The sequence below is a fragment of the Erinaceus europaeus genome, chromosome X (genome assembly GCF_950295315.1).
Source record: "Erinaceus europaeus chromosome X, mEriEur2.1, whole genome shotgun sequence".
Taxonomy (NCBI): domain Eukaryota; kingdom Metazoa; phylum Chordata; class Mammalia; order Eulipotyphla; family Erinaceidae; genus Erinaceus; species Erinaceus europaeus.
The window spans coordinates 76,132,307-76,154,023 of NC_080185.1; the positions used below are offsets into that span (position 1 = coordinate 76,132,307).

A 21,717-nucleotide genomic window follows, 5' to 3' on the forward strand; every position below is an offset into this window, starting at 1 on the left:
GCTCCTTGCCTTCCCCCTCCCCCAGCCCATGCCAATCCATCACCAATACATCGGCTGTGTGCCCCATCTGGGAGGCTATCTCCCAGCTTGGGGCTACAGTAGATCAGCTACCTGGGGCTGGGACTGAGGCTGGGGCTGGGGAGGGGCTGCCTGCTGTTGCTGGTGTGCTTGCTGCTGCTGCTGCTGCTGCTGCTGCTGCTGCTGCTGCTGCTGCTGCTGCTGCTGCTTTGAAAACATGTAAGAGACATTTCTGAAGGAGAGTAAGGGGACTAAGCCATGATGGCAGAGGCATGGGGGCAGGGGAAGAAATAGCAGCAGGGAGTGGACTCTGGAGCTACAGCCTGCCTTCCTCCAAGAGCTACAAAGAAAGAAGCCAGAGAGTCCCAGAGGACAGGTTCCCACTTCCAACTCTCTCCCATCAGCACCCGTAGAAAATGGAAAGAAGGAAGGGAGCCACTGCCATCTTTAGCCCCATAATACATGCCCAGCAAAAGCTCTGCTGGGTTCTGTCTGCTCACTGCCTTATTCTACAAATGGGTGGCCTCCTCCTCCTCCTCAAAAGATTCGAACCTAGGTTAGATTCTAGAGCTTTACCCGGAGGATCTGTTGCTGCTGCTGCTGCTGTTGCTGCCGGATGTGGTACTGCTGCTGCTGTTGCTGCTGTTGCTGCTGCTGTTGTTGTTGCTGCTGTTGCTGCTGCTCAGGGAGGATGGAAGCTGTTCGGACACCTGCCTGGACACTTTGTGCCCCCAGCGGAGTCATGGTACCTATCATAGATGTTTGCTGTAGAGTCTGGTGGGAAAACCTACAAAGGTAAGAGATCCAGAGGTCAAGGCACAGGGCAGTCAATTCTCTTTCTCTCTCTTTAAAATAATTTTCTTTCTTTTATTTGACAGGACAGAGAGAAATTTAGAGGGAAGGGGAAGAAAGGGAGAGAGAAAGATATCTGAAGACCTGTTTCACCGCTCTCTCCCTGCAGGTGAGGACAAGGGGGATGAACCCAGGTCCTTGTGCAAGCAAGTGCACCACTGCCTGGCCCCTGACTTCAAGTGTTTCATGTATTCTTCTGTCACTTACCTTTTTGAATGCTGGCTGTCTTCTAGATTGGGGAATAGAGAGGGAAGTCAACACCTTATTTTTAGTGCCTCATAAACCATGTTAATGGTTAGAGTGGATTTTTTTTTTCAATGCTAGCTTAACATTTTTTCTCTTGTGAAAATGAAAAGGCCTGGGAGATAGCCCAAGGCTAACGTACCAGATTTACAAGCATGAGGCCTCAAGAATTACATGTGCCAGAGTGATGCTCTGGCTTTCTCTCCTCCATGTCATTAATAAATACATCTTAAGCAAAAAATAAATAAATTAAATAAATAAAAAATAAAGAAGGAAAATGAAGAAGTCTTGGCATTCTGTAAGTAGCTGCTGTTTTGGTGTTATTCTTCAGTAACATTTCAGGGTTTTAAAGATTGCTGAGGTCTAGTACTAGGTATGTCTCCCTTCCTTCCCCTAAACAACAGTCCAACAGGTCACTGTCGTAAGTCTTCTTTCACCTATGCATCTTTGACATGTATTCCACATTCATCTCTCAACACATCCACTTTACCATATCACTTTCCTGGTCAAGTGTCCTTTCTGGGATTGTGTCTCACTTCAGCACTGTGCGTTCAAGGCCCTCTATCAATTTGCCCATTATTAGCCCTACTGCTACTACTTCCCTATGAGATATTTGCGTCTGCTGTCAAATATTTCATACTCCAGCCAATCTCTTTTCCTCTACCCATCCTCCTACTCAGCCTACTCATTCTAGCTCTCATGCTGCATCTTCAACCTGGAACGGCCTTCCTTCTCCTCCTCTACACAAATCCAACTCAAGTCTGACCTTCATACAACTAGCTCTGATGACTCAGACCTACAATAATCATTATTACACACGTCAGAGTCTCCATTTTACTTCACAGCACACAACTGCAAAAATGACCATAATATTTCCTCTTACCATTGTTTTAATGTTTTTCTGCTTATGTTTCACTTCTCCAACCATAGTAAAAATTCTCTGTGGTAAAGGATTTTGCCTACATGCCTTTCTGTCTGCTTTCCTTGTTCTTCCTCTCCCTTTCCTTTCCTTTCCTTTCCTTTCCTTTCCTTTCCTTTCCTTTCCTTTCCTTTCCTTTCCTTTCCTTTCTCTTCCCCACTCCCCAACTATTCTTTCTTCAAAAGCTGATCAGTTCTAGCTTGTGGTAGTGCTGAGGATTATATCTGGAACTTCAGAGCCTCAGGCATGAAAGTCTTTAGGATAACGACTTTGCTATCTCCCTAGTCAGGACTTTGTATTCTTTAAATGCATCTTTCCTCCTTCTACCTAGTTCTAACAAAGTGATGGTCACACAGTGGGCAGGAAGTTAATGGAAACTTCTATTTTTTTTTTAAGATTTATGATATATATATATATATATATATATATATATATATATAGAGAGAGAGAGAGAGAGAGAGAGAGAGAGAGAGAGAGAAGGGAGAGAGAGGACACCAAAGCATCACTCTGGCATGTGAGTTGCCAGTTATCAAATGTATGACCTTTTGCTTGTGAGTCCAGCAATGTAGCCACTGTATCACCTCCTGGGCTATGTTAATCAGTACTTGTAAGTGAAGAACTTTTTCTCTGGCCACCCTAAGATATCAAGCCACAGAGTCTCAAGACATAATTACAGTGTCATTACTAAGGCCTGCCTACCATTCTGCATGGGAGCTTATTGAGCATGATCTGCCAGTCCATTCTAGTATCAAACTGCTCTAATGCTGACTTGATGATTCCTGATCACATAGTGTATCTTTGAACCTCAGAACTTTCCAGTATCATAGTTGTCTAAATAGCTACCCCTGCCCCGGGCCATGAAGATGTTGAAGTGTGAGGCTGTTGGCCACCAGGTTCCCTTCCAGTTCTAGTATTTTGTAGCAATAGGCTATGAGGTCAGATAAATGCTCTAGCTATCGCTGAAAGTTGTCTAGTCCCATCACCCTCAGATATACAGATAGGTTTTTCCCAGGTTAAATGCTCCCTTGTCTCTTGGCATATCTTCATGCTGCTTCACATATGCTGCCCCACACCCCTGGGTACCTTTGAGTGGACGTCAGCCCATGTGCGTAGGATGGGGCCTGCTGGTGCACATAGCCACTGGGCCGCTGCTGCAGGTGGCGAGTAGGATCTACAAGAGTAGGATTGGTAGAAGGGTGGGTGCTCTGATAAGGCTGGTTGGAGTAGTTGGGGGGCACCATGGTACCTGCGGGGCCTGTGTGTTGCTGCAATCCCACATGAGAAACATAAGGAGTATAGCCCTGGAAGAGGGAAGTAGAGGGAGTCAGGGCCAAGAGTGGGCAGAGCAGCTTGCCTCAGGCTCCCCAAGTCTCATCATCTAGTGTCCTTACCTGGGAGGTCTGCAAACCATAGGAAGAGCTGGGCGTCATCTGATGGACAGATGACTGTCCTAGCATCCCCTGACTTTGCTAATGGAAGAAAAGAGACAAATTCAAGCTCAAGAAGTGCTTGCCACACTCTCGTTTCTTGTGTCTCCCACTCTGCAGATCCTTGTAAAGAATCCAAGGGTCTCCTCAGTCCAGTAACCCCCAAGAATCCCACTCCTTGATGGCCCTCCCTATTGCCCCTCTCACTATCTTTGCCTGGAGTTGTTGGCGAAGGCGTTGTCCTTGGGGTACTGCAGGCTGTTGTTGTCGGTACACAGAAGTCTTGTAGGAGGAGGGTTCCAGCCCCATGACACTAGTCATGGTTGAGGGTAGCACTCCTGGGTAAGGTGGTCGGGTTGGCAGCTTCTGCATTGGTAACCGTATAGGGCGGTATGGGTCCACACGTGGGCCACCTGGAAAAGGAAGTAGACTGACCTCTCTAGTCTCATCTCTTGAATCCCTGCTCAGTGATTTGGCCATCCATGATACCTTAAAGGAATGGCATCATCCCTTGGGCAGGAGGAACATTCAGGGAGCATTTTTTTTTTAACTAGAGCACTGCATAGCTCTGTGTTAAGGTGGTACTGGGGACTGAACCTGTGACCTTGGAGCTTCAAGTATTAAGAGTCTTTTGCATAACTTGTATGCTGTATCCCTAACCTCATTTAGGTAACATCTTCATTCCTAGTGACTGGAGCCTACCTGCGGGTAGTGGCTGGTTCTGGGTGTATAAGCCTAGGGAGGTCTGCCGGTAGCTAAGGTGGGACATGGAAGCTGGGTTAGTGTGGTGTAGAAGGTCTGGAGGCACTGTAACACCATAGGGGCCACTGCGTCCTGGGCCCATTCCATAGTCCTGTGGAAAGAGAAGAGGAGGAGGGTAAGTGGATTGCAGTTGAGGGTAAGGCAGCAAGACAGGGTGGTGTGTGTGTGTGTGTGTGTATGTGAGGAGGGGGAAGGGAGAGGGAGAGGAGGGAGAAAGGTAAAGAAAAGGACCCAGGTAGGCATGGTTAATATTTTAATTCTTTGTTTTATTTTTTTAAAGACTTTATTCATGAGAAATGACAGGAGAGAGAAAAAGAACCAGACATAACCCTGGCACATGTGCTATTGAGGATTGAGCCTGGGACCTCATGCTTGAGAGTCCAAAGCCTTATCCACTGCGCCACCTCCTGGACTACCACTCTTATTTTTAAAAAATTCTTTAATATTTTCTTATTTTTTTCCCCCAGGGTTATCACTGGGGCTCGGTGCCTGCACTATGAGTCCACTGCTCCTGGAGGCTATTTTTCTCATTTTTGTTGCCCTTGTTGTTTATCATTATTGTTGTTATTATTTCATATTTATTTATTCTCTTTTGTTGCCTTTGTTGTTTTCTACTGTTGTAGTCATCATTGTTGGATAGGACAGAGAGAAATGGAGAGAGAAGGGGAGGACAGAGAGGAAGAGAGAAAGCTAGACACCTTCAGACCTGCTTCACCACTTGTGAAGCGACTCCCCTGCAGGTGGGGAGCCAGGGGCTCGACCTGGGATCTTTACATCAAGCCATGTGTGCTTAACCCGCTGTGCTACTGCCTGACTCTCGTTGTTGTTATTGCTGTCATTGTTGTTGGATAGGACAGAGAGAAATGGAGAGAGGAGGGGAAGACAGAGAGGGGGAGAGAAAGATAGACACCTGCAGACCTGCTTTACCACTTGTGAAGTGACCCCCCTGCAGGTGGGGAGCTGAGGCTTGAACCAGGATCCTTACATCAATCCTTTTGCTTCGCGCCATGTGTGCTTAACCCGCTGTGTTACCGCCTGGCCCCCCTAATATTTTCTTTTTTAGAGACAGGGAAGGGGGAGATAGAGAGAAGGAGAGACACCTGCAGCATTGTTTCACCATTTGTAAATCTCCCCCCGCAGGTGGGAACCAGGAGTATTCATAATTTTAAAAATATTGAGAAGGGAGGAGAAATAGGGAGAGAGACAAGGAGATACCTACAGCCCTGCTTCACCTCTCGTGAAACTTTCCCCTTGCAGATAGGGACCAGGGGCTGGAAACTGGGTCCTTGTGCCTGTAATGTGAGTGCTTAACCATGTGTGCCACTGCCTGGCTCCCAAGTATTTATAATTTTAAAAAGATTTATTTAGGGGTCATGTGGTGGGGCACCTGGTTAAGTGCACATGTTATCATGTGCAAGGACCCAGGTTCGAACTTCTGGTCCCCATCTGCAGGGGGGAAAGCTTTGCAAGTGGTGAAGCAGTGCTATGGGTGTCTCTCTGTCTCAGTGCCCCCCGCCCCTACCTTAAAAGATCGTATTTATTTATCAATGAGAAAAATAGGAGGTGAGAGAGAAAGAAGCAGACATCACTCTGGTACATGTGCTACTGGAGAATGACCTCAGGACCTCATGCTTGAGAGTCTAGTGCTTTGTCTACTGCGCCACCTCCCAGACCATCTCTGTCCTTTTCTATCTCCCCCTTCCCTTTCAATTTCTGTCTGTCCCTATCAAATAAGTAAGTAAATAAATACAAAAATATTTTTTAAAAGTTTATCTAAAAAAAAGATTTATTTAGAAGCTTGGAGATAGCACGGTGGATTAAGGCCTTGACTTTGAAGGCATGAGGTACCAAGTTCAATTTCTAGCATCACATGTGCCAGAAACGCTCTGGTTTGTGTTTGTTCGTATTCTTGTTCTCTCTCTCTCTCTCTCTCATAAATAATCTTTTAAAATATTTATTGATTTATAAGAAAGAGAAGGAAAGGGACCAGGTGGTGTTGCACCTGATTAAGTGCATATATTACAGTGCACAAGGACCCAGGTTCAAGCCCCTGGTCCCCACCTGCATGTGAAAGCTTTATGAGTGGTGAAGCAGTGCTGCAGGTGTCTCTTTGTCTCTTTGCCTGTCTCTATCTCCCCCTCTCCTCTCAGTTTCTATCTCTGTCCAATAGTAATATATATATATATATATATATATATATATATATATATATATATATATATATATAAACTTATTTTAGTTTAATGAGAGAGACGCCAGAGTACTGCTCAGCTCTGGCTTATGGTGGTGCTGGGGATTGAACCTAAGATCTCAGAGCCTCAGGCATGAACGTCTTTTCACATAACCATGGTGCTATCTCCCCTGCCTTGAAGATTTATTTCATTTGTTATACACGAGGAGAAAGCAAGCACCACCCTAGTACATGCAGTGTCAGGGATTGAACCAAGTACCTCAAGCATGGAAGTCTGATGCTTTAGCAGTTAAGCTATCTCCCCAATTGTAGTGTTTGTAATTCTCATGCTACCTCTTCTCCATGGGCTCCTACCCTTCCCTCAAAGCAGGATGCCGAAGGAGTGGGACAACAGCACTCACCTCTGTCTTAGCAGCTGGCTGGCTGCGCTTCTTTCCTTTGGTGGGCTTCTTCTTGCGCTCCTCAGTATTAGGTGGAGCAGCCCCGGGTTTGTCAGTTTTGGGGGGTTCTGGAGCCTTTTTCTCTGGCTCGAGCAGGGTGGTCGCAGGGGGTTCCTCATCTTCTGGTGGCAGCGGCAGAGGCTCCAGGTAGTAAGCCCGGGGCCGGGGCCTAAGGTGTGTGTGGTAGAGCAGCAGGCGCTGCTGCTCCTCTCCTCGGGCCACTCGCCGGTCAACCCGGACTGTTCCAAACCAGCCCCAGGAGAGTGATGCTGATGGCTTCAGCCCCTCAAAAATTTCCCAGGGGGACAGCCTTTGCTTGGTGGAAACTTGCAGACCCTGCTTCGGAAAATGAGAACCAGTGAGCCTCTGATACTTGGGAAACAGAAACCAGACTTCCAGGACTTGGGGAAGAAGGAAAATGTAGGCTGAATGAAAGAATAGGGGCGATGGTGAGAGGAGGACAGTCAGGGGCAAGGACACACATAGGTCCACATGGAGGAGACAGAGTTAACAGGGGTGAGGAGGGCACAGAGTGAAGGGAGCAGAGCATGAGCAACACCGACACTGTTAGTGAGGGACTAAAGAGAGGCAGAGAGAGAGAGAGAAAGACAAGTGGGGAGATCCAGAGAAAGGTAAAGTAAGTGAGTCAGAGACACTCCAAAAGACAGTGAGGCATATAGTGAAGTGTTCAGGAACACATATCATAAAGGTATTCCAAGGAAAACCAGAAAAGAGGGGAGGGAGGAAGGGAGGCAGGGAATGAGATGGGGCAGGAAAAGAAACTTGGGAAATACATGTCTGAATGGGAAGGGCTCTGGATTTCAAACTCTTTATCCTTTTTCCTCTCCTCTATGAAACACAATGATTATGGTCATTTGACAAACACTGACTGCCAGAGAGATGGGAAAGAGAAAATTATGCAGAGATGGGTGAATGGGAGAGAGAAATGCAAGGGTATGGGACAATGAGCTGTTATCTAGATGACTGTGTGGGGTACAGGGAGGGGTGGAGTCTGACTGGAGGCAGGTGGGGCAGAGGAAAGAGGAGAGCAGGATGCTGAAAGATGGGTGCTATGCTCCAAGGTGAATGTGGGTGGTGTGGCATAGCCCTGGGTGAAAGGAAAAACAAGGAAGGCAAGTAAGCCTTCCAAGATGAGGAGAAGGAATGTAAGGAAAGTGAAGTGATTAGCTTGGCCCCACAGAGACAGTTTGACAGGCAGGGCCTTGGTGGAGTCTCCACCCTGATGGGCCCGTGGTAGAGATCAGGTGATCAGGGAAGGCTCTTGCACCAAAGGGGAGAGGACACCACAACGAAACATGCCTCCTTCTTGAAGATGGAATCGAAGCCAGCAATCTTGTTGCCCTTAGTGTCAATGAGGGAGCCTTGGGGCTCACATGTGATGACGTCCCGGGTTTGCTTGGGCAGTGGCAGCAGCTGGCGCACCTTCTCCAAGCTGTCTGACTGGTGCTCCCCCAGCTCTTTCTGTGGGCAGGGGAAGATGTAACAAGTGTTCAAGGACACAGGAAAAGAGGGGTGGGCTGCCTCAGGTGACAGTACAGAAGCTGGCATGAAGATGCCCAGGGAAGCCTATCTGAGCAACAAAGAAAAGAATGGCTAAGAGGTCAAGGGAGGGGAGCTTTAGCTAGGATCAAGTCCCCAAGACTAGGCATAAAGGCAAGACCAGGGAACAAGGAGCTGAGATGCCATCACCTGGGCCTTGCCCTGGCTGCCTCTGCTCACCTGCAGCTTCTTTGCGAGGTTCATATATGCACGCTTGTTCTCTTCCATGCTGCCTTGGGAAATGCTGGACATGTCTGCAGCCAGGGTCCCATTGATGAGCACACTCAGCATGTCCAGCACGGTTGTGAAGAGCTCACTGTGACGGAAAGGCAGGGAGGAGAGATGTAATGAGAAACAAGAGCCTGGATGTGGGACAGGAGCAGGCAGCAGTGCTTGAAGACACACCCCAGGGACCCGGTGGTGGAGCACCTGGTTGAGCGCCCATGTTACCATGCACAAGGACCTGGGTTCAAGTCCCTGGTCCCCACCTGCAAGGGGGAAGCTTCACAAGTGGTGGAGCAGAGTTGCAGGTGTCTCTCTTTCTCTCTCCCTCTCTCTACCCTCTCAATTTCTCTCTACCTCTATCCAAAATAAATAAATAAATAAATAAATCTTTCAAAGATAAAACAAATTACAATATCCCAAGGAACCCAATGGGTAGGGGAGTCAGGACTTCACCATCTGCTGTGGGGACCACACTAATAAAAGAATCAGGGTGTGCTCTTGGTGTGGGTGGGGGAGAAAGGGTCTCCTGGGTACAAAAGTGGAAGGAGGAGGTGGAGGTGCTTTACTTGTTGGACTGCATGTCCACAGTGCCGCTGATGATGATCTCCAGGAGTAGCACGGCCCACTCTGTGGTCTGCTGGGTGCTGCGCTGCACTGTATCAAACATGCCCCCCACCTGCCAGGGTCACAGCAAGTCAGTCAGATGGCTCCAGGACCAAGTTCAGCACTTAGGGAAAGCTCGGATGAGAACTTGGGGTGGGTGTGCCTAGGGACAACTGAGGTCACCTTCCAGTGCCACCTATGATTTGCCTCATGACTTCACTGATATCTCTGGGCTTTGGTTTCCTCACTTATAAAATGAACTGGGGGGGGGGGCACTGCTAATTCCTCTATGGGCTTCTAGAACCACAGCAGGATCTAGGACACTGAGTTAGGGTCCCTGTGAGAATCTAGTCTCCCCTTCACCCCTTTCAGATACTGTGTTTTTAAAAGAGAGTTGGGTTGATACTAGAAGATTCAGAGTAGCTGGGCCCTCCATAATCCCTCACCCTCACCCACCAGGGCTTCTTTGCTCTGCTTCCTTCTTTGTCCCAGCTTCCCCTCTCACCAGGTTGAGCCGCAGTTTGAGTGCCTCGTGCATTAGCTGCTTTGGTTTGCAATCATCTAAGTACTGGTCGTCCCTCCAATTGTTCACAATCTAAGACAGAAATGAGTATAACAAAGTTCAGGGATCTTCTCACTTCCATCCCAAAGCACCCAAGGCATTCATCATACAAGACTGAAGGTTCCGTGGACACAGTTGCCTCTTAAGTGCAGGCTTCTCCGTCTTTCTGCCTGGCTCCATGGCCCAAACACCTATACCTGGTGCACCTGGCCGTAGAGAGAGGTAAGGAGTCCCTCACGCTGCTCATCCTGCCCTTTCAGACACGTCAGCACCAGTGATAAGAAGGGCTGCTGGCTCAATAGGGACATGCTAAAGATAGGGAAAAAAGAAAGGAACATGAGCAGGGGTTGGAGATTAGACAACTTTCAACTAACTAGTCTTCCAAGCCCCCAGACTCTACTCTCTTAAGATCTAACCTCTTGGGGAGTCGGGCAATAAGTAGCACAGCAGATTAAGCACAGGTAGCGCAAAGCACAAGGACCAGTATTAAGGATCCCAGTTCAAGCCCCTGGCTCCCCACCTGCAGGGAAGTCACTTCACAAGCAGTGAAGCAGGTCTGCAGGTGTCTTTCTTTCTCTCCCCCTCTCTTGTCTTCCCTTCCTCTCTCCATTTCTCTCTGTCTTTTATCAAACAATAACAATAACTACAACAACAATAAAAAACAACAAGGGCAACAAAAGGGAAAATAAATAAATAAATATTTAAAAAGATCTAATCTCTTGTAGGGATTCAGTGGTGGTGCACCTGGTTGACCACACAGATGCAAGCCCCCAGTCTCCACCAGCTTCACAAGTGGTGAAACAGTGGTGCAAGTATTTGTTTCTCTCTCTGTCTCTCTCTCTCGCTTCTTCTTCTCTCTCTCTCTCTTTTAAATATTTTATTTATCTATTAATGAGAAAGACAGGAGAGTGAGGAAGAGCTAAACATCACTCTGGCACATGTGCTGCCAGGGATTGCACTTGGGACCTCATGCTTGAGAGCCCAGTGCTTTATCCACTGTGTCACTTCCCAGACCATGTCTCTCTCGATTCTTCTCTATCTCCCCCTTCCCTCTCAATATCTGTACCTATTATATATATTCTTGTGGCCTGGGAGGTACCACAGTGAATAAAATGTTGGACTCTCAGGATTGAGGTCCCAAGTGATCTTCTGATTCTTTCTCCCTCTCTTTCTCACTAGTAATCTTTTTAAAAATATTTATTCCCTTTTTGTTGCCCTTGTTGTTTTATTGTTGTAGTTATTATTGATATCGTTGGATAGGACAGAGAGAAATGGAGAGAGGAGGGGAAGACAGGGGAGAAGAGAAAGATAGACACCTGCAGACCTGCTTCACCATATGTGAAGCGACTCCCCTGCAGGTGGGGAGCCAGGGGCTCGAACCGGGATCTTTAAGCAGGTTCTTGTGCTTTGCGCCACCCGCGCCAATCGCACTGTGTTACCGCCCGACTCCCACTAGTAATCTTTTTAAAAATAATAAGATTTATCACTGGCAACAAAAATTAATCTTTTTTTGCCTCCAAGGTTATTGCTGGGGCTCGGTGTCTGCACTACGAATCCACTGCTCCTGGAGGCTAATTTTTTTGCCTTTTGTTGCCCTTGTTTTATTGTTGTTGTAGTTAATTTTTTTAAAGATTTTTTTTAATTTATGAGAAAGTCAGGAGGAGAGAGAAAGAACCAGACATCACTCTGGCATATGTGCTGCTGGGGATCGAACTCAGGACCTCATGTTTGAGTCCAAAGCTTTATCACTGCGCCACCTCCTAGACCACGGTTATTGTTTATTTATTTGTTTATTTATTTTCCTTTTTGTTGCCCTTTTTATTGTTGTAGTTGTAGTTATTATTGTTGTTGCTATTGATGTCGTCATTGTTAGATAGGACAGAGAGAAATGGAGAGAGGTGGGGAAGACAGAGAGGGTGAGAGAAAGACAGACACCTGCAGACCTGCTTCACCACCTGTGAAGTGACTCCCCTGCAAGTGGGGAGCCAGGGGCTCATACTAGGATCCTTATATTGGTCCTTGCACTTCGTGCCACGTGCATTTAATCCACTACGCTACCACCCAACTCCCGTTGTTGTGGTTATTATTTATATCATTGTTGTTGGATAGGACGTAGAGAAATCGAGAGAGAAATGGGAAGACAGAGAGGGGGAGAGAAAGACAGACACCTGCACACCTGCTTTACCGCTTGTGAAGTGACACTCCTACAGGTAGGGAGTTGGGCTCGAACTGGGATCCTTATGCTGGTCCTTGCGCTTGGCGCCACATGTGCTTAACCCACCGTGCTACTGCCCAACCCCCATAAATGAGTCTTTTTAAACAAAGGTTTAACCTCGTGCTCAGCCATGCCCACTCTTACCCTTTGATTTTTCCCTTTTCTATGATTTTTTTAAATTATTCATTTATTACTGGATAGAGAGAAATTGAGAGGGGAGAGAGACAGAAAGACACTTACAGCTCTACTTCACCACTTGTGAAGCTTTCCCCCTGCAGGTAGGGATCAGGGGCTTGAACCTGGGTCCTTGCACACTAATGTGTGCGCTTAACCAGATGCACCACCACCTGGCCCCTTTTCTATGACTTTTTAAAATAATATTTATTTATTTATTTATTCCCTTTCGTTGCCCTTGTTTTATTGTTGTAGTCATTATTGTTGTCGTTGTTGGTGGATAGACAGAGAGAAATGGAGAGAGGAGGGGAAGACTGAGAGGGGGAGAGCAAGATAGACACCTGCAGACCTGCTTCACTGCCTGTGAAGAGACTCCCTTACAGGTAGGGAGCCAGGGGCTCGAACCGGGATCCTTAAGGCCGGTCCTTGTGCTTTGAGCCACCTGCGCTTAACCTGCTGCTCTACAGCCCGACTTTCTTTCTATGACTTTTGTCCTTGGTTTCTAAGCCTAAACTTTTTTTTTCTCCCCTGGACCCACCTCCTTTCCTTAGTCCCTTTAATCCTCTCCCCGCCAGCTCAACCCAGCTCCTTCACCTCTTCTGCTTTTGCCGATCACGTTCTTTTCGTGAGGAAGAGGAAGCCAGGTGCTGACCCTTCTCCAACTCCTCCCCAGCAGCCTTGAGCACATGTCCTTGGACAGAGGTGGGCAGTTTAGCAATGAGGGGGGCCACCAACCACACACCAGAGCGTTCTAGAGAGCTAGAGAACAAATGAGGTTCACAGGGTTAGAGAAGAGCAATGTAGGGGACAATCCAACTTCTTTCCTGAATGGACATGCCATGTGGTTGTCTCCACGTGACTGGAATCATGAGTGCTGCCAGAAGACAAACTCACAAGGGCATGGATGCTAGCAGATTTCCACCTAACCTGAGCACAGGCTTGGTCTTGCTGCTGCTGGGCATGTTGCTTGCCGTGCTGCCAGATGACCCTGTCTCAGCCGACTGCTGGAAAACTTCAATAGTGGCCTTGGCAATGTTTTCTAAAAGGGAGTTCATCTCCTGGGAAGGATGAAAGGCAAGGGGTAGCCTTACAGACAGTAGCCAAGATGGGAAATGAGGGCAGAGGAAGGAATCTGTGGAGACTTCTGGGAGGGGAGGGACTGACTGACTCTGCCAGAAGTCACGTCTTCTAGCACTTCCATTTTTCTCCAAGTCCCCAATGACTTCTCCTTTACCTACCCCCTTGCTTTATGGCCACAGAAAATAAACAGCCTTCAGCAGCAACACCAACATTCCCTCTACCTCAGAGCCCCAATATGCCCAAGCTATTTCCCTCATCATCAATTTCACGTTGGCCATCTTCCTCTTCTCTCTCTCAGTTTAAAAGCATAAGAGTAGGACACAGGTTCTTCTCTGGTAGCCCACCTTCCTAAGAATTGGAGTTGGAAGTGGTCATGGGGAAAGGAGGGTCCAGGCACCACTCACATTGTTAGGGGTCTGCTTTATCATAAGCTGGAGCTCCAAGGAAGATTGCCGCATGGTCCACTGGTCCAGGTTCTGTGACAATGAGATCCCACCACCAAGGTTGTCACCCCAGCCACTCACCATCATCCCCTCTCAAAAGCAAGCTCCTGATCTTTCACAACCTTGAAATACATATGCCTAGAGGTCCCCATCTTTAGAAAATATTCCATTTAAATAATCCAAAATGGTTAAGCAAACAAATTAGACAACTGAGATGAAATGCACACATTCTTAGACTTAGGCCACTGCCCAAACCTGAATCACTAACATAGAAATTGAATCAGTGCGGGGGAGATAGCATAATGGTTATGCAAACAGACTCTCATGCCTGAGGCTCCTAAGTCCCAGGTTCAATCCCCCGCACCACCATAAGCCAGAGCTGAGCAGTGCTCTGGTGTTTCTCTCTCTGTGTGTGTCTTACTCTCTGCATCTCTCTCAAAAATAAAATTAATAATAATAAAAAAAAATTAAAAAAGAAATTGAATCAGTAAAGTCTTCTCAAGAATAAAAAGACAGCTTTACTAATGAATTCTCTAAGTCTTTCAAAGAAAACCTTACACACATGCTCCTCAAAACTCTTCTCAAAGACTGAAGTGGGGGAAATATTCCCAAACATGTTCTATGAGACTGGTATCTGACTATCCTATTTTTTTAAAATTTTTAAACAAATATTTATTTATTCCCTTTTGTTGCCCTTGTTGTTTTATTGTTGTAGTTATTATTGTTGTTATTGATGTCGTCATTGTTGGATAGAACAGAGAGAAATGGATAGAAGAGGGGAAGACAGAGAAGGGTAGAGAAAGATAGACACCTATAGACCTGCTTCACTGCCTGTGAAGCGACTCCCCTGCAGGTGGGGAGCTGGGGGCTCGAACCGGGATCCTTATGCTGGTCCTTGTGCTTTGCGCCACCTGAGCTTTACCAGCTGTGCTACTGCCCAACTCCCCTATCCTATTTTAAGCAATGGCTCAAGAAAGATCGCACATCTTTCTCCACTTTACTGTACCAGAGCTTCACATCCATAGGAAGTTCTGCTTAATGTGCAACCTAAATTCTTACTGTTATAGTTGAAACTTGCTTCTCCTGTTTTAGTTGGGTGGTAGTGCAATGGGTTAAGCGCACGTGGTACAAAGCTCAAGGACTGGCATAAGGATCCTGGTTCAAGCCCCTGCTCTCCACCTGCAGGGGAGTCATTTCACAGGCGGTGAAGCAGGTCTGCAGGTGTCTGTCTTTCTCTCCCCCTCTCTCCATTTCTCTGTCCTGTCCAACAACGACAACATCAACAATAATAACTACAACAATAAAAACAACAAGGGCAACAAAAAGGAAATAAATAATAAAATATATTAAATATTTAATTTTTTTATTTTAATGAGGGGGAAGAGATAAGAGACATAAATATACAGAGAAAGAACATGGCTCGAAGCACAAGGATCGGTGTAAGGATCCCAGTTCAAGTCCCTGACTCTCCACCTGCGGGGGGGGGGGGGTTTGCTTCACAAGTGGCAAAGTAAGTCTGTAGGTATCTAACTTTCTCTCCTCCTCTCTGTTTTCCTCTCCTCTTTCCATTTCTCTCTGTCCTATCCAACAACAACAACAGCAACAATAACAACAATAACAAGGGCAACAAAAGGAAAAAATGGCCTCCAGGAGCAGTGGATTCATAGTGCAGGCACTGAGCCCCAGTGATAACCCTGGAGGCAAAAAAGAAAGAAAGAAAGAAAGAAAGAAAGAAAGAAAGAAAGAAAGGAAGGAAGGAAGGGAAGAATGAAGGAAGAGAGCGAGAGAGAGCGAGAGCGAGAGAGAGCAAGAGCGAGAGAGAGAGAGAGAGAGAGAGAGAGGAGAGCTCTGCTCAGTTCTGGCTTATGGTGGAGCTAGGGACTGAACCTGGGACCTTGGAGCCTCAGACATGAAAGTCTTTTGTGGAACCATTTATGCTATCTCCCCAGCCTCTTGCTGCTCCTGTTTTAGACAGACAGACAGATCAACTGCTCAAAGTCCTTTAAAGACTAGAAGGCTACTGTTGGATAATCTCTCTTTAACTTTATCTTCTTCAGGCTGAAGAGACTTCATTATGTTTAAGCCACTGCCCTCAGTGACTTCATTTTCCTACCTTCCTATCATCTGACTATCTGAAGTAGTACAGTGACCCAGAGATGGCACAGACATGCCTTGAGATTCACACACTGACTCTAAACTTTCTAGCTAGGTGACTTTTATGTGCCTCAGTTTTTGCACTGGCCAAGTAGGGATCCTCATATCTACTTTACCTGCTTGTGAAGATGCACTGAGAAAACGGATGTGCTGTGCCAAGCACAGTACCTGACACAAGGCAGATACTCCATAAGCAGCAACTACTATTACTCATTACTGAGTTATGACCTAAATGCTCAACATGCAAAGCCTCCAATTAAGCCTCCCAGATGTTATTCTGTCTACTGATAAGACACTGGTGAGTAAATCCTACTCCACAGAGCTTTGCTTTCACTCTACAGTCTAAAGTGTCTGGACCATATGGGCTTTACTTCTGAACTCATGCCATGGGGCTGGGTGGTGGTACACTTGCTACAGGATTCATGATATCATGCTCAAAGATACAGGTCCAAGCCCCTTGTCCTCACCTGCAAGGCAGTGAAGCAAATGGTGAAGCAGTACTGCAGGTGTCTCTTTTTCTTTTCCACTCTATCTCCTCTTCCCATTTAATCTCTATCTATCTCTACCCCCAAAATAAACAAACAAATAAATAAATAATTTTTTTAACCAGAGCACTGTTCAGCTCTAGCTTATGTGGTGTGGGGGATTGAACCTGGGACTTTGGAGCCTCAGGCATGAGAGTCTGTTTGCATAACCATTATGCTATCTACCCTCTGCCCCATACATACAATATTTAAAAAAATAAACTCAATCTGAGGTTATTTCTGTTACCAACTTTTGCTGACATCCTTGTAAAAAAAGGAACATTTTCTAAACTGTAAGATTTGTGAGAACTACGATGGTTTTCTTTGGGAGGTGGAAGGGTGGGGGTATGGGAGTTTGGTGGTGGGTGTGGAAGTATACATTGTAATCTTAAAATCTTGTAACATCCTATTTTTTAAAATATTTATTTATTCCCTTTTGTTGCCCTTGTTGTTTTATTGTTGTAGTTATTATTGTTGTGGTCGTTGTTGGATAGGACAGAGAGAAATGGAAATAGGAGGGGAAGACAGAGAAGGGGGGAGAAAGGTAGACATCTGCAGACCTGCTTTACCACCTGTGAAGCGACTCCCCTGTAGGTGGCGAGCTGGGGGCTCAAACCAGGATCCTTACGATGGTCCTTGCGTTTTGCGCCACATGCACTTAACCCACTGTGCTACCACCCAACTCCTATAACATACTTTTAGTAACAAACAAAAAAATTTAAAAAAAAAAGAATTTACTAATTTTGGTGACAGAGAGACAAGAGAAAGAGAGACCAGAACACTGCTAAAGCCTGACTTCTGGTGGCACTGGGGATTGAACCTAGGAAAGTCTAGTGCACTACTGCTGTACAGCACCCTTACCCACACATGTTTATCTCCCTCTCTCCTGAACTATCCCCCCCATTACTCTTTGAGCTCCTAGTGCTGGGGCCAGGCACACCTGTTTGAGCACATTACTATGCACAAGACTAGGGTTCAAGTCCTCGGTCCCTACCTATAGGGGGTAAGCTTCATGAATGGTGAAGCAGTCCTGCAGGTCTAGGTTGGTCTGTCTCTCTCTCTCCCTTCCCTCTCAATTTCTTTCCATTTTTATCCAATAAATGAATAAAATATTTTAAAAAAAGATGCCTATTACTTCATCCCAAGTCTGGGCTTAACTGCTTCTTACAAGGCCCTTGTTACCTTGTCCTACCTGGAGAATGCGCTTAATGCGTTGCCTCTGGGGGTTTTCCCCATCCTCATTGTCCAGCAGTCGATGTGGGTAGCAAATGAGTTGCATGAGACGCTGGGCCTGGGCGCTACTCAACACAGGATCTTGTAGGTCATTGCTGTCCTCACACAGTGATTTAAGGCAACGTTCTCCTACCCATTCCTGAGGAAGCTGATCATTAGGAGACTGGGGCAACAACTGTAGGGCTAGGCATAGGGGAATGGGCAGGGCTTGGTAAAGGGCATGGTGTATAGTAAGGTGGTAAAGGGCACATGGCGGGGAAACAAGACTACATTATGTCGAGGTGTTTAGGAGGTGGGTTGGGGGAGGTGAGACTGACCTGCTGGCAGATGCTGCGCAGCACATACTTGGCATACACATCCAGACTGGCTGTCTCCACAGAGATGTTGCGGCCACCCTGCCTCCGACCACCACTGCCACCTCCTCCTTCCTCCTCTGGAAGTTCCTCTGCTCCTCCCGTCACTGTGAAGCCTGACCCCTTCAGTTCTGCATCCCCTGTGGTTCACAGGCAGGAGATAGGGAGGGTGGCATGAGATCCAAACACTGTGGAGAGACCCAACCCAGACCCACAGAGGCAGCCATTCTCCACAACCTGCCACCAAAGACAGAAATACACTGCCCTCCCTCCTCTCCTCCCCAAAGGTCAGAGAGACCACCTTTGGGAGAGAAAAAGACTGTTCTTTGTAGTGTGGCTGGCACCACTCCTTCTTCCTCCCGTCATACCAAGGACAAACACAGCCTTGAGAACAGCAAACACAGCTCCATCCACGATGCGGTTCTGGGAGGCAGCCAGCAGGTGGCGGTCACAGGAGGAGCGGATTCCTACAGTAGGTTTGTCTGGGGAGGAAGCTGGAGTCAGGGGAAGCAACAGAAGAACTGGTAGGAGTGGGGAGTCATGGTTTCCACTCTTGGCTGACTCAGAGGGCCACTTACTTCCATCTGACTGGCAAGGGTTGAGCTGAGGTGTCTTGAAAAGATGGAGGAGGATGCGGCAGGTAAGCCGGGCCCCAGGTTCAGAGTCTTGTTCACTGCAAGCTACCAAAAGGGAAGCAAAGTACATCAGCAAGGATGGGGGGGAGGGACTTGTGGGTAGTGATGGGGCTCAAAGGGAAGACGTGGTCAGGCAAAAGGAGAAAAATAAAAAACAAACAAACAAAAAACAAGATAATGCTGGAGAAGCAGAGAAACCTAGTACTGTGGACTATAAAGTGAATGGTTTGAAGGGTCATCATCTGAAAACATTAGGACTATGATGCAGGGTCTGAAAAAATACCTGCCCATGGCCTGGGAGATGGCATAGTTGATAAAGCATTGGACACTCTCAAATACTGAGTCCTGAGTTCAATCTCTGGTACTATGTGTGCCAACGTTGACACTCTGGTTCTCTCCTTCCTAAATAAATAAATTAATATTTAAAAGAAGAAAAAGAAAAAGGCCTCCTCTAGACTAAGGAGTGCCACAAGAAAATGGCCTGATGGCAAGAGGGAGCCTCACACACTGAACAATCACTGTGAAGGGGCCAGGTGATGGTGCACTTCGTTAAGCCTATGTTTTAAGGACCTGGGTTTGAGTCCCTGGTCCCCACCTGCAGGAAGAAATCTTTGCAAGTGGTTGAAGCAGTGCTGTAGGTCTCGGTCTCTCTCTGTCTCCTCTTCCTCTCAACTTCTGGCTGTCTCTATCCAATAAAGATAATAAAGCAGAAAAAAAAACAATCAGTGTGCCTCCATCAAATGTCTTCATAAAATCTAGAGGTCAAAGAGTGGTCATTCAGGGCCAGGGAAATTGTACAGTTGGTAGAGTTCAGGACTTGCATGCCCGAAGCCAGAGTTTAAACCCTAGTACCATCTGCTGCAGAGTAGTGTTCTGGTTTCTTTCTCACGTGAAACTCTCTCTTTAAAAAAAAAAAGATTTAATTTACTTGTTAATGAGAAAGACAGGAGGAAAGAGAAGGAACCAGACATCACTGTAAAACATGGATTGAATTAGTACATGGATATCGCTCTAGTACATGGATTGGTCCAGGGACTGAACCCAGGATCTCATGCTTGAGAGTCCTATGCCTTATCCACTGCCATCTCCTGGACAACTCATATGAAACTATCTATCCTCTGTGAAATGAATACATTTTTAATTATTTTGTGAAAAGGATTAGTAGTTCACCAGCATTAAGAAGCGATGGGATGGCAGCACAGCGGATCAGGTCTTCCAGGAGTAAACACTGCCGAGCGATCAGGATAGCAACAAAAGTAGCCAGAGAGTCGTGAAAGGAGAGGTCACTGACCTGGCAAAGAGAAGATCAGGCTGGTAAGGTGACTCAGCATGGGGAAGAGGTGGGTGCCTAATCACAATGCTGTGTCTCCCTGCTTCAAGAGCTCATATGCTTCTGAGGTCCTCACCACTGGACCCCTGCCGTCACAACTGCCTCACTCCCCAGCCAAGTCCCCGGTCCCAGGGCTCACATCTACATTGCAGAGCAAGTCATTGAAGCCACAAGTGCCATTGTTGGAGGAGCAGCACAGGGCCTTGAGGACGCCTAACCATTCTGCACTCAGTGACTTGCAGTAGCCAGTCAGCTCGGCGCACAGAATGGCAATGTCATTCACCCTAGAGAGAAGCACAGATGCCTTCAGGGAAAACAAATCAACAAAGCCAAAATCAACCAACTAACCAAACAACAACAACAAAAAAAATCAACAACCATTTTGTCCCGTGAAGCCTCAGACTTAAGTTTTCCTTTCCACCCTGGCAATAACTGAGGTGGCTATTATCTCCTGGGCATCATATCCCTCCCAACCTCAAGCAGGGGCATGGTGCCCATCCATGCCTCACCCAGGACACCCCATACCTATCAGGATCATGGTGCCCCACACAGACGTGCATAAGGGCATTGCAGACAAAGCTGTAGCGGTTAGCAGGGTTCTCACTAAGACTCTTGCCTAGCCCTGTATAGGTAAAGGTGTGAGCTGAGGGGTTCTCTAGAGTGTCAATCATGAACTCTGGTGCCCAGCGCATATTGGATTCTGATGGTTCCACATTGCAATAGATGGTGTTCTTCACCTTGGAGCAGAAGTCACTGCAGAAGTGGGGGGGAGAAAAAGAGAGAGTGTGTGAATGACCAGGGGCATTGGGATAAGAAAAAGGGAGTTAGGACCAAGTGAACTGCATAGGGAAGGAAGCCAGTGAAACTAAGGGGCTTCTGGGGGCAGGATAGAGGAGTACGGGCCCTCTAAGGATAGGCTGAAGGCAAGGCTGACAAGGAAGAAGGCCCACTTCCAGAAAGCAAGAATATGAGGATACAGCTCCCTACCCCCCCACAGTCAGTCTCTCAGTCTCTCTCTCTCTCTCTCTCTCTCTCTCTCACACACACACACACACACACACACACACACACACACACACACACACACAATGATCTGACAGAAGCAGCAAGGGTCTGGGCTGTGTCCTGCTCCTGACTTGGGTGGTAAGGGGATGAAGATGGGACTAGGCCCCACTCTTGGCCCACACTTCTCTCCTCTCTTACCTGAAGAGCTCCCCAAATTTGCTCTTTAAATGGCTACAGGAGGTGTACAGATCATAGAGATAAGCAAGGATACAGCGTTCCGCAGAGGAGCCATCTGATCGATTCATTCCGTGCTTCACTACACCGCACAGCCTGTCACAAGGGCGCCACAACAGCAGGGGGTGGTGATCAGAAGACGGGGGTGGGGTAGGGGGTGGGGTGGGGGGCTGCGCACAAGACTCCTCCCTCAACCCCATGGAGATTCAAGTCCCTTGGTGACAACCACCTCTCTTTCCCACAGGTTCCTCACTGGCAATTCTGCCGTGAACTCACCAGAGCCCTGCCTGCTTTTGGTGATGCTAAACCCTGCTTACCCCTCAAAGACCTGTGCCATCTGATCCTGGTTGAGGATGAGGCAGGCGTGATAGTGCCGCAATACAGCCACGATGCACAGGCACAGGCTGGTCGTGTAACTGCCCACCAGGTCAGAAGACTTGAGAAGCAACTCAGCCTCAACAACACTCAGTTCATTCAGTAGCTGCAGGAGTGACGGAGGGGTGAACCATGAGAGGTGGCTCCAAGTGTTAGAAAC

General features: G+C 47.2%; 1 protein-coding gene across 7 annotated transcripts in view; it reads right to left on the reverse strand.

The window, feature by feature from the left end:
- Positions 1-21,717, reverse strand: part of MED12 (mediator complex subunit 12) — a 37,117-nt gene that overhangs the window by 675 nt on the left and 14,725 nt on the right. Inside the window, exons 20-44 of one of the 7 annotated variants that reach the window (XM_060183633.1) lie at positions 21,500-21,663; positions 21,147-21,278; positions 20,469-20,696; positions 20,083-20,227; positions 19,784-19,904; positions 18,557-18,658; positions 18,347-18,460; positions 17,943-18,118; positions 17,585-17,764; positions 13,676-13,747; positions 13,119-13,249; positions 12,786-12,950; positions 10,000-10,111; positions 9,746-9,835; positions 9,204-9,313; positions 8,593-8,728; positions 8,173-8,334; positions 6,814-7,188; positions 4,162-4,312; positions 3,676-3,872; positions 3,424-3,501; positions 3,279-3,333; positions 3,116-3,203; positions 595-805; positions 112-225 (exon numbers count right to left, since the gene is read on the reverse strand). In XM_060183633.1, coding sequence (XP_060039616.1) covers positions 112-225; positions 595-805; positions 3,116-3,203; positions 3,279-3,333; positions 3,424-3,501; positions 3,676-3,872; positions 4,162-4,312; positions 6,814-7,188; positions 8,173-8,334; positions 8,593-8,728; positions 9,204-9,313; positions 9,746-9,835; positions 10,000-10,111; positions 12,786-12,950; positions 13,119-13,249; positions 13,676-13,747; positions 17,585-17,764; positions 17,943-18,118; positions 18,347-18,460; positions 18,557-18,658; positions 19,784-19,904; positions 20,083-20,227; positions 20,469-20,696; positions 21,147-21,278; positions 21,500-21,663 — 3,609 coding nt within the window. Of the gene's footprint in view, positions 1-111; positions 226-570; positions 806-3,115; positions 3,334-3,423; positions 3,502-3,666; positions 3,873-4,161; positions 4,313-6,813; positions 7,189-8,172; positions 8,335-8,592; positions 8,729-9,203; positions 9,314-9,745; positions 9,836-9,999; positions 10,112-12,785; positions 12,951-13,118; positions 13,250-13,675; positions 13,748-17,584; positions 17,765-17,942; positions 18,119-18,346; positions 18,461-18,556; positions 18,659-19,783; positions 19,905-20,082; positions 20,228-20,468; positions 20,697-21,146; positions 21,279-21,499; positions 21,664-21,717 lie in introns of those variants that run through there. The other 6 variants (XM_060183632.1, XM_060183631.1, XM_007535949.3 and 3 more) reach the window with 6 other exon arrangements.